Source organism: Filicampus tigris, chromosome 15 (genome assembly GCF_054856515.1).
Source record: "Filicampus tigris isolate MCC_2025a chromosome 15, RoL_Ftig_1.0, whole genome shotgun sequence".
In the NCBI taxonomy this organism is placed as follows: domain Eukaryota; kingdom Metazoa; phylum Chordata; class Actinopteri; order Syngnathiformes; family Syngnathidae; genus Filicampus; species Filicampus tigris.
Window position 1 is genome coordinate 2216254 of NC_141231.1, and position 16278 is coordinate 2232531.

Here is a 16278-nt window from a genome sequence, read left to right on the forward strand (position 1 = left end):
CCTGGTCTGCCATCTGCAATCAGATACATTTGCCTCCTGTTGCGGGTGACTGCGGGAGCGAAGGCCAGGGAGAGGGAGAGGCTGCATCCTACTTGCTGCTGCCAAACAGGTTTTTGCTTTATTTTGTTCAATTTTCTGTCAATTTCTCGCGTCTCCTTCATCCACATGGATTAGGGCGGAGATTAAATAACGAAATGACACGAATGGAGTTTATTATTACCGTGTAAACGGTGCTCAAATCCAATATCCGACTCCGCTCTCATTTTACACTGTACTGTACTTGCATTACATAATTACGTTTACAAAACCATCCGTGCATAGCAGTTGTTGACGATTCGCCATATTTGTTGTGTTTTTGGTATTTTGAGGCTTTACTGATTCGTTCACCAGTGATCGGGGCATATTATATGGGCCTTATATTTGTCCGACAGCACCTTTTACAATAAACGTGTTATGCCGCCTTGCATTCGGATTTACCGGTACTGTGTTGCTGTTTTTATTTACACGATCATTATTGTCGAAATGTAGGCACTTGTGGTCTTCTATTCTCACGGGTTTGCCCCTGTCCAATAGCTGACGCCACCGCGTCGTAGCGTAGCGTGCCTCTGCAGTTTGCAGCCCTCCTCCTCGCTCTCGCTCTGGTTTAGGCTGGTTTTCAACAATGTAACCGTGGCAATAATGCAGCGATGCCAACAGCCCGACGGATGCCTACTGCTTTTACAGATCCCAATTTCTGTTTATTGTGAATCCAACAGAATCGCTCAAAGCTCTGTTGCAAACCTAAACCAGAAGAAAAGAACTGCGGACCAGCCAGTTAACACATCACAACACATCATAGCAATGCCCATTTTACACACAGCAATCCAACCTGGTTTATATTTAGTTTGGGGACAATATCAGTGTGGTCTAATGCAGTGTTTTCCAACAAGGCACATATTTTACATTAAAAACAAAATCTCACACCACAAGACTAAATAAAAATGCCAACTTTGGATACTAGGGCTACTATAAATAATTATTTTGCTGTTGACTAATCCCCAACAGTAGTTGCGATCATTCGACAAATCGAATCACATGATATTTGCTGTAAATTTGTATACATTTTAAAATGGAAGAAAAAAATGATGAACTATGCAGTTGCACTGATACTCTGAAACTATCTATGTTACAAAAAGAAATACTTGAAATGCACAGGGCGGCACGGTGGTCGACTGGTTAGCACGTCCGCCTCACAGTTCAGAGGTCGTGGGTTCGATCCCGGCTCTGGCCTCCCTGTGTGGAGTTTGCATGTTCTCCCCGTGCCTGCGTGGGTTTTCTCCGGGCACTCCGGTTTCCTCCCACATTCCAAAAACATGCATGGTAAGTTGATTGGATACTCTAAATTGCCCCTAGGTGTGATTGTGAGTGCGGATGTTTGTCTCTGTGTGCCCTGCGATTGGCTGGCAACCAGTTCAGGGTGTCCCCCGCCTACTGCCCAAAGACAGCTGGGATAGGCTCCAGCACGCCCCGCGACCCTTGTGAGGAGAAGCGGTACAGATAATGGATGGATGGATGGATGAAATGCACAGTTCTAAAGAAAAGTAAAATAAACAATTGTATTGTTTTTTTAATGTTGTTTTTATTTTAAGTTTACCCAAAAGGTTTTGTTTTTCTAAACTAGTATGCAAAATGTATCCATCCATCCATTATTTGAACTGCTTGTAAAAGTAGTAAATCGATCTACACAATCAAAATGTGGGAAAAAAAATCCTTAAAGATTAGAAGGATCTTTTTTAGCACTATAAATTAGTATATTGTAACAAACTATGTTATGTGTTTTATTGTTCTTTGTTGCTGTTGATGGATTCTGGCCACGTTCTGAGTGCTCTGATTTCCCAGCTTGTGAACGCAACACTCGCAGCCGCATGTGCTCTCAATGCTTTGATGTCAACCACGGACAAAAACTGTGTTTTGGTTGTTAATAAATGTGAATTCACTGACTAATGCCTCTGTTATCCATAGTAGACGCAACGATACGTTGGTGTACCAAATAGGACATTGTGTTACATCAAATACACACAGCGTGTGCTAACGCCGGCTAGCTTCCAAACACGACTGTATATATGTCAGAAATGAAATCAGGCATCAGCCACGTGATTCCTTTTAGACAATCGTGCATTACTGGCAAATGTCCTCGTAATCCACAGTAGACGCTAAAATATGTTAGCGTGCAACAGGACATCATGTTACGTAAAACACACGGTAGCCTGTGTGTGCTAATGCTAACTTCCAAATATGACTGTCCCTTTGTCAAAAATGAATTCAGGCATCAGTCACGACATGTTTTCTTTTTAGATGCTCGTTTCTCACCGCTGTGCTGCCATAAAAGGTAGGTTTGCATCGTATTATGAACCTTTAGACTCCTTTGCTAACACGGGTCAAGCCATGATACAGTTGTATCTGGAAGCTAGTTGTAGTTAGCATACACACGTTACGGTGTGTGTTTGATGTAACGTAACACAATGTGCTATTTGGTATGCTAACATATCGTAGCATCCACTATGGATTAAGAAGGCAGTAGTCAGTGAACTCGCGTTTATTAACAACCAACACAGTGGGTGCTTATGCCCGTGGTGGACATTGAAGGTCTCACTCACTCACTCACTCACTCACTCACTCACTCACACTCTTCTCTCTCTGTCTCGAACGGAGTGATGCGTACATGAACTGGGAAATATCAGCACTCAAAGTAAGAAAAATTACATATTTGCCACTCATCGGCATCACATAACAATAAAACCCATAATTAAGTTTGTTGCAATATAATAGGTAATAGTACATAAAAAGTAAATTTTTTTGTCTAGGTGCTTACCACATTTTGATTCCATCCATTATCGATACCGCTTATCCTCACAAGGGTCGCGGGGCGTGCTGGAGCCTATCCCAGCTGTCTTCGGGCAGTAGGCGGGGGACACCCTGAATTGGTTGCCAGCCAATCGCAGGGCACACAGAGACTAACATCTGCAATCACAATCACACCTAGGGGCAATTTAGAGTATCCAATCAACTTACCATGCATGTTTTTTGGAATGTGGGAGGAAACCGAAGTACCCGGAGAAAACCCACGCAGGCACGGGGAGAACATGCAAACTCCACACAGGGATTCCGGGGCCGGGATCGAACCCACGCCCTCTGAACTGTGAAGCGGACGTGCTAACCAGTCGACCAACGTGCCGCCCACATTTTGATTGTGTTGATATACTACTTTTAAATTATGCATACTAGTGATGAAAAAAACCTTTTGAATAAATGTTAAATTCAAACAAAATTAAAAACCTGTACAAGTGTTTATTTTAATTTTCATTTTCCCAATTTACTCCTCTGATTTCACTATCTTCTTTGTTAAAGTCTTAGTGTCCAAGAAAAGTGAAATGTGTATACAAGCATTTCTTTTTGTATTTATAAATAATTTTACTGTATTAGTTACAGGTGTAACAGTACACATGGGTGTATTAATAAGTTTCGGTATGGCATGTCCGGTTCGGTCCACTTGTGTTCGTTTCGGTCCACTTATTAGCGCGAGCTTACGCACGGGCTCTGTTGACTGCGTGCGGTAGAGGAGAGTGGCGGCACAAAAGTGAGAGCCAGAAAAGAGCCAGAGCTCAAAGGTCCCCCCCGTACACTGCGGTCCCCTGTTTGGGAACGTTCTGGCTGTCCTGTTAAAATCGCCAATGGGGAAAGGTACGTGTACAAGTCTGAAAGTTGTGTGCCGACATTGCTACATGAGATTGGCGGCTATGTTGCAGATAGCATGTCTAACATGCAGGGCATAATCCGACTGTGAATGTTTCTTGGACGAGGGAGCAAAAACGTTAAAATTAAACAGCAAGATTTATCATATTGTAGCGTCTTCCAGGAACACGCCGTCAGACGTAGTTTAATTATCACATTTTTATTAATCCAAGTACAACTGCTCGCGCTCTTCTTTCTCCGCTGCTCCACTCGCTTGCCGTACGATGCATTCATGAACCTCGGAAACATCACAACTCAGCAACACACAAATCCGACCACAACACAGATAACCCACTTCGTTACAATATGCTGTTGAACATTCAAATATTTCAATGCCTAAAAAATGTATACAATTTCATAAAGACTTTTTAAAGTTACTGTATTTTTTTCATTGTAAAAATAGTTTTAATATATTTAGCAATAATTGTAACTGTTATTGTATTTTTTTCATCACAAAAAGTGTATACATGTACTATAATGACAACTTGGCTTTAACTTGAATACTTAGATGTGTCATAGGCTGTTGCTGCTGGGTGTTTAATGATTTCAGTGTCTTCATAATTTACTAAATTAAGAGATTTTTATTGTTAGTGTATTTTTTATTCTGGTGTAATTTCTTCACCCGAATGGTTCGCTTTTATTTATTTTTTTGAAGAAAAAAGGACAGTTTACTTGTCATCTTTCCAAAATAAACATATTTATACTCTGCATTCTATATATTCTGCAGTGGAGAACACATGCTAGCATGGTATAAAAAATACATATGCTAATAGTTGGGTTTCCATGACAGTTTTTCCTAAAGTAAAAGCAATGCTTCTACAATTTTGATTAGTACAATTGCTACTTGTTGGTGTTTCCATTGAAGAGTGTGTGCCTTCTGAAGGGTGTTTCTCGTAATGTCCCGTCTCGCTGAGTTTCAGCTAGCAGTTTTAGTTCCAGTTGTTACCTGTCTAAATGGATTTCCATTGCCCTCAGAAATGTGCATAATGCAAATTTTGCAATAGCAAACTGGTAATGAAAACACCAGAGATCGGGCACTTGGGTCACTCGAGTTGCTATTTTGCTATTTTTGCTATTTTTTTTAGAACTTGCGACTTGCTTCCCAAATACATGCGAATGACTTGACCTGGGACTTGGTATCCAAGTGATTCGACTTGACTTAGACTTGAACCTATAGCGTCAGAGCAATTTAGAGGACTACTAATTTGAGTGAATGGATTATTTTGACAATGACGTTAATAAAAATAGGATGGGAAAATGCATGGGTTGCACCTCACGTAAATGAAGACACAACAACGACGTCTAACTTAATTTGTCGACGATTCCAAAACCCACAGAGAGGAAAGCCAACCTTACACTTTAGCTAGCGATACGGACAATAAAAAATTGGATTTTGAACATTTGAGTACAGCTAAGTAACGTAGCTAGGGGTGGGACGGTTTGTGAAAATTGTCCAAACCGTTCGTTTTGACTGTGGCCTTTCCGTTCGGATATGCAAATGTTCCCCCCGCCCTCTATTTAATAACGAGGTGAAGTGCTGTGAACTTCGAAAGTAGCTTCAAATTCATCGAAACATAGACACCGGTGTCACCGGCATGTTGCCCCTTACGAAAAAGTAGTATACAAGAAGTATACTTTATAAAGTATACTTGAATATAAGTATATAAGTGTACTCTGAACTGTAAAGTATATGCATGTAATACTTTTTAATACTAATTTGGAACAAATTAAGTTTATAACAGTATACTATAAGTATACTCATGAAGTGTACTACAAGTACACTCATTTATATACTACTAGAATACAAGTCGTATACTTCTAGTCCACAATTTAGTTTACCGGTTTATACTTGAAGTGTCCTCTAAGTACACTCATTTATATACTACTAGTATACAAATTGTATACTTCTAGTTAACACTTTAGTTTACAGGTTTATACTTAAGGATACCAAAAGGACACTAATTGATGCACCATTATACTTGTACTGCACATTTTAAGATAGCTTACTGTGCATTTCCAAATATATAATAAAAGTAAAAAGAAAAGAAAAAAGTCATGATATCAAATATTTCTTTACTGAGAAAGGTAGTTCAGCATTTCAATTGTTTCCATTTTCCCCATTTATTTGTTTCACATAACTAATACTACATTTTTTCTCTAATTATCTTCCTCACATCTTGGATTGTGGATCAGGGAACTTCACCTGAGTAGGTGCTGTGGGTGAGAAAAAACATGTGAAATAAAACATTACTCAAATGTTATTTTTCAGTAAATCACTCACAATTAACAAGACATGAAGGGTTTTCTATACCGTTCTGAATTTAACTTTAGAGCAATAAGCAATACATGCTACAGGGGAACTGGATAAAATGAGCCACTTGAAGAGGTAGTCTACACTACATAGTATCAGAAGTCATTGTGGGTCGTTGACAACTCTCATACAATGCACTCACCAAGTATAGCATCAAGTTTTGAATCCATCCAACCTCGTTGTTCAAAGGGCACTCCGTGATTTGTTCTGGGTAATTTTGTTGATCCTCCGAAGTCATACAAGAAATCTTGCCAACCTCCACAGCCCTATCTTTAAAATACCGATAATAAATGGCAAAAGCCAAGGTCTTATTTTAATGCTTATAAAAAAAAAAACGAGACGACACGAAGCAAAGTGTCCGTTTGAACCTAGATGGCTTTTTTCTTTTGATTCAAGTAAGCTTTGGCGCCAAGTTCTGGCAACTCTCGCCACCCATTGGTTACGTGGCAGCACCTGCTGATGATGTTACACTGTAATCGTATATTTCTGCAATTTATTTCTTTTCCGTTATGTTTTTCAAACCATGGTTCTTGTGTTGGTATGTTCTGAGTTACTAAAAATAAATAAATAAATATAAATAACTAAAATAAAGTGCATTATTGCCACATTGGTGAAGTCACATCAGCTTACGTCCGATGACATTTCCTGCCCGTTGTCGCAGACGGTAACACATGTGATCGCGGAAAGGGGGGAAAAGATGCAATCGGGCTCCAAAGTTGTATATATGCGAAATATTTATTAATAAAACGCGTCCATGTTCTTCCTCTGAATAAACAATAGCCAAATTCCGATTCCCAAAGCCACCATACATTTTCTATAGGTTCGCAGGCGATGCCGGGGGTTGAAACAATGTCTCGCTAATATAGCAGTGAAGCACTTTCTTTTAATTATTTTTTACATTTAGTAACTTGGAATACACAAATACAACAGCCAAGGAGCGACAAAAATAGCTGGAAAGAAATATATCTAAACCAAAAACAAGAGCCTGATGTCATCAGCAGGCGCCCTCGACTGGAGCCGATGGACAAACCCCCACCTTGTGACCATTGTTATCGGAGACTCAGTTTTGACCGGCAAGACAGACATGGACACAAGCATGTTTCCAAAGTGTTTGTGTTGATCTGTAGTTGTGATTCGGTAGCACGTCCCTTGCTTCGTAACACTAAACAATTCAATGGACCTTCAACTTCAATCAACTTCATAACGCGACAACCGACAAAGTGAATGCCTTTCGTGCACCCATTTACAGACACTGACTAGATTTCTGTAACAGATTGGTGTCAAACACTGTATGTAGCTATTGAATCTGATGAGTATACACGTTTACGCCCTCATTCAGCATATTTGATTATACACGTTTACGCCCTCATTCAGCATATTTCAGTATTTATCACCAGATTAACAATGTGCCACTCATATAAACGTGAGTATGAAAAAATAACATGCATTCTTCGAAATAATTTAAGTGTTGACATTCATTTTATAATTTAATTGTTTTTCATTTCATTTTTAGAGATGCAAATGTGAATTAGATTTTTAGAGATTATGTACTTTTTGTAGTAGGATAAGTGAAAAAAAAATGTTCACTCCAACATACAATATATTTTACTGAGAAAGATTTGATGACTTCACTTAATGATTTATGACTTGCTTGAACCAAGTAATGAATTTACTTGATTTGCTTGAAATTTGATGGCGACTCAACTTTTTTTTCCACAATGACTTGGGACTTGCTAGAGACTTGAAGGTTGTGATCGAGACTTGTGACTTGCACATATGGGACTCACTCCCACCTCTTGAAAACACAGACATTTCTAAATACCTCTCAAATTTCGCAAAAAAGTTTTTACCCTCTCATGAGGTGGTTTTTGAGACGTGCCGATTTATATAAAGTATTTGACAAACATTTAATGGAAATACAGTAAGTATTACCACCTACGGACCTCTGTCAAACGAAAATTCCCTCACCCGGAAAAACAACATATGCATTAAATCTTCGACTACTATATTACATTAACGATCGATTTATTACAACGAAGTTCCGCGATTGTATCCGGAACCCGGAAGCCATAGCAAAGCCCGCAGTAGCCCAAACTCAAGCAGTTCTCACTCGATACTATGGAAAAACTTTGACCGCTCCGCCATCAGCGGATCCAAAACGGCGACATGTAAATTACTTCTTTGGCATGCGTTTTGCTGAAATTGCAAAAGATTTCAAATGTATTCATTTACATTTTCGTCTGTAGCTCATGGCGTCCAAACGAAGAAGAACGGTAATGACCGTGGAAAAGAGAGTGAAATGTATCCAATTAAGCGAAGCTGGACACAAAGTAAAAAACATCCAGGAGACACTTGGAGTCGGAAAAACTCAAATTTACGAGACTTTTAAAAACAAGGAATCGATTCTGGCTCAGTACGATTCCAGCAGTTTGCCCGCTCAAAGGAAATTACTTGTGGCTCGACGGACAAAGTCCAGTGGCGTAAATAAACGTGTCCTTTTGTATGCACAAGAATCATCAGTGAGGATCAACGGGACAGTTACTTGCAATTAGCAACAAAACTGTATGAAACGCAGACAAACATTTTCATACAGCAAAGAATGAAGCCAACACAACAACTCAAAATAGGCACATTTTTTTCCTAAGTCTGAGAAAAGTCAACATTAAAATACAGTACAGTTTACTCTAGTTAAGTACAGTACTGTACTGCATTGGCGTTAAAGTATTTTTTTCAACAGTATTTGGACCATGTTTGTAATACTGTACTGTATTTTGTTCATATACCTGTACTTTGTAGTGCAGTTTTTTAAAAAATAATTTTTGTATTTTGTTAACATACTTGCACGTTTTGTACAGGACATGTACCGTAGTCGTTTCCCACATAAGGAAATTCCGTTATAAGGAAAGATTGGACAATACAAATATGACTCCTAGTAGTATTTTAAGTATTTCATATCAGTCTATTTCATATCAGTCTATCGAGCTACATACGGTAGATTTATTTATTTTATTTTTTTTACCCAGCAAAATAAAAAAACATATTAAATGTTTTAATGATAAACTACAATAAAACACAACTATCCAGAAAGTAAAACTGATAATCAAGGAATGTACAATTTTTTTGTGTACAGTGGAACCTCAAGTTACAAACAACCCTTTTTACCTTCAATTTGAGTTACACACAACATTTTCCCAGAAAAGAATCCCTCTGTTTACGTACTATTTTCGATACACAAACAATCTTGACATGGACGAGTGGATGCATCTATGTTGTAATTCTTCCCACGTTGCATAACCATCATTGACAACGTGCATAACGGATTGCACAGAACTAGTGATACCCCTTTGCAGATTAAGACGGAAGCTGTTCCATATGCAGGTGGAAGTTCCACCTCCGCATCCTTGATCATCCATTTGCAGTCTAATAGCTTTGTGTTTATAAAAGGTGTCCGAAAATCATTTCATTTTTGTAAATTTTTTTTTTTTTTAATCTATTTACAATGTGTAAAATTATAAGAAAGAACGGTTATTGTTGGTATAATCACATCAAATAGCCGTTCCCACATGGTGTCACAAGGCGTAAATTCCACCTATGCACAATGCATTTGCATAACCGCAGATGCCAGAAGCATCTGAATAAACGTCTGTCCAGTGTTGACAGACATTTTGAACTTTGGTCAAACGTGTAAATAAAGCACTGAACAGTCAGACTGGATCCTAAGAATAGGGAAGCTGCTAAAAGGAGTGTTCTTGGAAGCGCTTGTCAACATGAACATAAAAGTCTGTGCTCTTCCTCTGGCGTTTTGTAACCAGACCGCGTATCTGTTGTTGTTTTGATTTCTATCGGACAGATGCATGAGAAAGCACTGGCTCAAAAAATGACAAAACGATCAAAAGAAATTTGTAGTGAATTAATCTTTTAAATGACAACATGACATCCCACTTGATTTTTTACAGAAAAAGACAGGTTTTCCATAACTACACCAGCCTTTGACAAAGTGATGGAAACGTTTCAGTTTTTCATTGTTTGTGTTCTCTTGTAAAATGACCCATAGTCTAGTTTCCTGAATATGTCAAGTTTAAGTATATTTGTCTCCGTTTCATCCACCCGTACAGGTCTCTAACGATGGAAGTGGATCTCAGTGGAGTGTCGATGGCTCATGTTTCCATTCTACCTGCAGCTGAGATCAAAGCTACGTTGAAAGCGGAGGCAGAAAGACCCCGTTGCGCCAGCACGCCATGCTCCCCCATCAGAGGTACTGTAGCAGGATACCAGATCCTCCACATGGACTCAAACTATCTGGTGGGCTTCACCACTGGTGAGGAGCTTCTCAAACTGGCCCACCAATGGTCGGAAAACTCTCCAGAGAAGAGCTTGCTATCGGAGGCCGTGCCCAGCCCCATCCAGACGGGTGTCTCTAAATCTTTAGATGTGGGCATCCACAGGTCGTCGAGAATCTTTAAAGCCAAAAATCGCTACTACCAGCCTTACGACATTCCTGCTGCTAACGGTCGGAGAAGGCGGCGCATGCCCAGCTCCAGTGACACCTTCCTCAGGTCCATGACTACAGGGGAACACGGGAGGGGTGTGCATGCACCGCTACCCCTCTGTCGACTTAAAGGGAAGAGGACCCAGTCCAAGTCTTTGGACTACCTTAACCTCGACAAAATCGCTATCAAAGAGTCATCAGACACTGAGGTGTTACAATACCAACTGCAGCACCTCACTCTGCGGGGAGAGCGCATGCTTACTCGAAACAAAACTTAAAAGCACAGAAGATGACATCATTTAGGCGTCTTTCACACCGGTCGGGGGATATGGGTGCTATTTCCAGCTCGGTTTCTGTGCGCTCAGATTAGAAGCAGTTCTTGAACAAGACGGCCCGATAATCGTGCTCTCCTATTAACTGGGATTAAACCCTGCACTGAACACATAACATTGAAGAGAACCCTTTTAGTACTCACACTGTATTGGGATGGTGGAGGTCAAAATGTGAATGATATCTTAGCAATAACTGGTTTACCTACTGTATTTATTACAGTTGATACATGCACATATCACATTGTATCAGCTTTAAATTACAATCATGCCAGTTTTACTGCCTAATGTGATCTCTAAAAGTTTATGTCATGTGTGATTTTTCTTTTCATATGACCCTGGGGACTCCTGTCAAATTAACATGATCTATCACATATATTCTCTTTGTTTTAGGTACATTGTTTATTTGTGTTATTTAATATTTGTCTTATTAAATCACTTCCCTGACGATGCAAAGGTTTTGCGGTACGCTATAAAGAATCCGTTTACTGAGGCAAATTTAAATATCTAATTCATTCAACTACGGTCATCGCTATTTGAGTGTTATGTTTTAAAAAAGCCTGTTCATTTTCAAATATAATCAGAATTAATGATTAATTAGTCATAAAAAGATCCAATAATTTACCTTGTTGACATTGTGGAGCATTTAACTCTAAAAGGGTGTGTGACACCTGCCTCAGGAGTTGGCTAAAAGCAAACCCCAATATGAATGTGAACTTCTGATGAATGTTAATAGGAAGAGAAAGTTTTCAACATTCAGACATTGTCTGGCCTCAACATTCTGACCACTTACACAATCTAATGGGATGATATGAGCTACATCCAAAAATCGGCCGTCAAAAGGATAGAAGATTTTTTGAAATAATGCTGACTAATGTTAATTGAACATTTATTCCTATTTCTCTGTTTTCCTATTGGTCTATTTTCTCTAACTCTTGTCATAACTTTGTTCACGGGTGAGCTGGAGCTCTGGATTCTGACTTTTGATCTTGTGGGGTACACAAAACCCTGGACTGGTCTTCGCACTCACATTCAAACCTATTGATGATTTAAAGTGAACAGCAAAACGCAATAGCAAACAGAAAGTCTAATCCAAGAAAACCTATACATTCCATGTGCAGTACATGTCATATTAACAAAATAAAGTGTCTGCAGATTATTGGTCCTTGTTGAGGAATACGAGCATGTCAACATGAATGCAATCGAGAGACAGTAGTCAGGCCAGCAAATGTAAACACAGTTGAAGTAATGTAGAGACTTTGGCATGCTAATTCACTAGTTTATATGTTAACTTTGCTAACCTGGTAAATCAGAAGTGGGCACATTAGTGAATTTTGCCGGTCCGTCATTCGCAAGCAGCCGAGCCACCTGTCCGTCATCGGCGGTCCGTCATTATTTCAAGATGGGCAAATCTGACATTGTCAGTCCATCACTCCATCATCGTTATTTTAAGCACACTTCCGTCATCGCTAAATTACAGTTTGTCACTACTATTTTAGGACCATCACATCCTCTTCTAATTCTTCTTCGACAGCCAATTGGCGTTGAGAACGTACAATTGAACTGCATTACACGCATTAGCAGCACAAGCGGTGAATCTACTTTGGTGAAAAAACACGCCTCATACTCATAGCTACTATTGTTTTATTGCTCGTCCATTATGGAACACCATGAAAACTAAAACAAAGATATTCCGTAGTATTTACAATAATCTTTTTGACTCAAACATGTAATAAATAAACCAAATATAACATACGTAGTTGATAAATCGAAGATAATAAAAGTCCATCACACGATATGCTCTCGTCTCTCCAGCCATTTTGACTCTCTCGCACCACCCGGTATTCGTGACCCAAATCTGAAGTAATGATTCATAAAATATTCTCGAAACAAATCATTTCACCAAGATTTAACAGAAAACCATAACCATAAAGGTTTATATGCAAATAAGCACACACACATAAAATGTAAGTCTCAAACAAAGATGGTAGATTTCTGTTGTTATGGCAACCAATCGGATGTAATACGAGCACCGGCGCAACTGCAAAGTTCTGAAGCGTATTAGTGTTATTTTGATATTTGATTTTAATTGAATCCCACTTGAAACATAAAGCATAAAGTGGACATTTGTGCCGCTAGTAGTACAGGTAATTCTGACACTCGTCAATGACGTGACGTCATCTTTGGCAGACGTCTCCATCAAATGACGACATCAAGGAGCCATCGTCTCATTACCCCAAAACATTTCTACCTCCTCCCGCCTCGCTCCTTTGTCATCTCCCCCCTCCTCGATGGAATTTCCTGTGGTGGTATTAGCATGTAAGATGAGGAGCGAGGACCTAGGAACGTGCGATTAGAGGAATGAGATGAGACCATAGTCAATGCAGTCCGCTCGAAGAAAGCCCGGTATATATCCAACCCAAGGCAGAATTTTTCATACCTTTGCATTGGATCTCATTAGATTGTACAAGTCACAATGTTGTGGATGTTCTTGCTTCTGCTTGCAAGTGGTCAAAAATAATGTTTTTTTTTTTCTTTCTTTCTTTTACCTTAGCCAAGCAGGGAAGGAGTGATGAATAGTCAGCAGATCACCTCAGTGTCTAATCTATTCTTTACCATGTACAAATTCAATTTGCCCACTTAAATCAGAATGAAGAATCCTCACTTAAATAGGAAATCAACGCAAACATATTTTTCTCAAGAATATGTTCCCAGCAGGCCCACTAGATGAAACACAGCATTCTGATTAATATTGAGTTTGTGGAATATGAGTTAAGCAGCGAAATCCACTCGTTTTTAGCCATCTCTGGGTGCGGCCATTTTGTCATTTTTGTCAACTGAAAATGACATCACAACTACTCAGGGCTCAGGTAACGACCAATAACATCTCATCTGTTTTCTGAAGCTGAGCTGTAATTGGTCGTTACCTGAGCCCTGAGTAGTTGTGATATCATTTTCAGTCAACAGAACTGACAAAATGGCCGCCCCAGAGATGGCTAAAAAAGGGTGAATTAACTCTCATTCCACAAACGCAATATTTATCAGAATGCCTTGTTCATAGTACATAGTACAAATGGAATAGCGCCGGACTGGACCAATTTTACATGCTGAAGATGATCAAAATCAGGCCTATTTAAGTGGAAAACCACTTCAAACTCTGTACAGTATATCTGTTTAGTACTTAGTGCATTGCTTGCAAATATGGTTTGGAGGTACATTATTTTTATGGGCATTATTTGTCACTGGCCCAACACAGTATAAATTATGTATGTCTTTATGAGTGTGTTTGTTTGTTTAAAACTTAAAGGAAACATGATTTCTGTCCCTGATGGCACTACAGTCAGTACAGTAGTGAACCTTTTTGTGTCAGCACCAAACCACACACTTTGCTGCTTTATTTAACTTTAGCAAGCCATGGGGACACCTAAAGTCCTGGAGAAATATTTGTACACCTTTTGAGGTTTTGTTTTGTTTTTTTGCACAATGTTTTACTTTGAAATTAAAATGTCAATTATTTTGCCCCATTACAGATCATCTCCAGTGCGGGATGTGATATGCAATATCAGTCATAAAATATTTCTTCCTTTAATTAAAATAACTCATGGACATTATATTAATCAACAAATTCAAAACACATTCAAAGGGTGTACAAACCAAACTGTACTGTGTACTGTATATAAACTCACCTCTCACATCCCTCTGTTGTTTCCACCAATCACAGATGTACTCTCCATTTGATGTTAACTAATGACTGTTATAATACCGATTAAAGCTTATTGCAATCTAATATGACAGGGAAGCTTGTAGTCATGTGTTTTACTTGATAGTAATTACTGACCAAGGAGACTTTAAAGCTTCGGCAAGGATCCTTTTAAGAACCTGCTAATCGGCAGTCGACAGTTGTTGACAAAGGCAGTTTGGTGGTGGTTTTAGTTTAGAATCAAAAAAGGTAAAACAGAAAATAAAAAGAATGAAGACATCAGGGGCTCTACATTCATAGGCTTTTCGGTGGTGAATCATGTCTGCTATGTTCACGCCCACAACGACGCAAAACTTCTGTTTTAAACTATGCCAAGCTGCGTATGCCTGTGAAAATACCAGAGCTGGGCATTCCGTCCCAGGGACGGAACCGTCCCGGAAAGACGGACCGTCTGTCCAGAAGTTTTTCTAAAAAGGTCGGATTAAGCATGGACGGAAGTGGATTTTCGTCTGTCCCCCTATTTGTCTCTAACCGGGTCGAGTACCGACTGAACGTCTTGTGTTGGCTTCTTTTAAAAAGCAAGACAACTGCACGTTTCTCTTCTACGGAGCCGCCTTCATTAATTGCCTGCACAACGCTTCTCATTTGCATCCCAGTAGTCACATTGCACATGCATATTCTGCCCTCTGGTTCAACACATGCAATACCATGGATAATACCACAGGAGTCAAGGACGCCATTTCACCTCACTGACAGAAACACGCCCAGCGTTCTTGTGTGTGTAATCCGGGATAGCAATTTTGTTTTGTTAAGTAACTGTTAACATTTAGTACCTTATCCCTTTGCATGCGAAGTATGTCCTTGTGTGAGACATCTTTAGACCATAAAAATCTCTACCTACATTTAAATGACCCGGAAGTGGAAGTCTTTGTTTCCCCTTAATAAACAATTTTGCAATAATTATTTTATAAAAACTGAAAATGTCTTGCGTTGAAACGCAAAAGTTTTGCAATGAAATGCAATAGTATTGCATTATTACTCAATCTTAAATATTGTCCCTTGGCTTGCTCCAGTCGTAATCATCATCATCATCTTCATCACATCACGACAGTCGTGTTGCAGCTGAATGCTGAATCTTGGTTAAACAGTTGTAAACGATATGCCCAGCCAGTAAGTGGATGTGCATAGGAAATTAGCCAGCTAATCATCTTTAAATAATGTTTATGAGTGCACAGAGGGTTTTTTATTTTTATTTTTGGGGCGGATCGACAGAATGTAAGCCCAGACAGGGTCGGAGGACGATTATTTTCATGAACAAGGATGTACCCGCGTCGCGGATGGAGGACGGACCGGCAAAAAAGGGTCAAGTGCCCAGCTCTGGAAAATACCAAGACAATGTCTTGCCCGCCCTTGCACAGATTTAACCCGCACCTTGTGCTAGACTTGCACTCAAAAGTAGAGCGAATGGTCAGATGACAGTTACAAGTAATTCGGGAAATGAACTTCACAATCTTTAAACCAAGCAACACCCTCAGTCAAAACACAGTTAAAAAAAATATTCGCCTCTAAATCGTATTTAGTATTTAAGAAGATGAACAAGAACAAGCATACTGTATGTTTAATAATTTGACAGACAGGCAACACACTTTGCATGCACGGAAGTGAGGTAACCACTCAG

General features: G+C 39.4%; 1 protein-coding gene across 1 annotated transcript; it reads left to right on the top strand.

Moving 5' to 3' along the window:
• On the top strand, positions 1-13735 carry macir (macrophage immunometabolism regulator). The gene is made up of 2 exons (XM_086054142.1): positions 1-109; positions 10198-13735. The coding sequence occupies exon 2, from the start codon at positions 10208-10210 to the stop codon at positions 10847-10849; it is 642 nt and encodes a 213-aa protein (XP_085910268.1). The 5' UTR covers positions 1-109; positions 10198-10207; the 3' UTR covers positions 10850-13735.
• Positions 13736-16278: the final 2543 nt, after the last annotated feature.

Coding starts and splice junctions, on each gene's coding strand:
- macir (XM_086054142.1), top strand. CDS start 10,208: ATGGAAGTGGATCTCAGTGGAGTGTCGATGGCTCATGTTTCCATTCTA.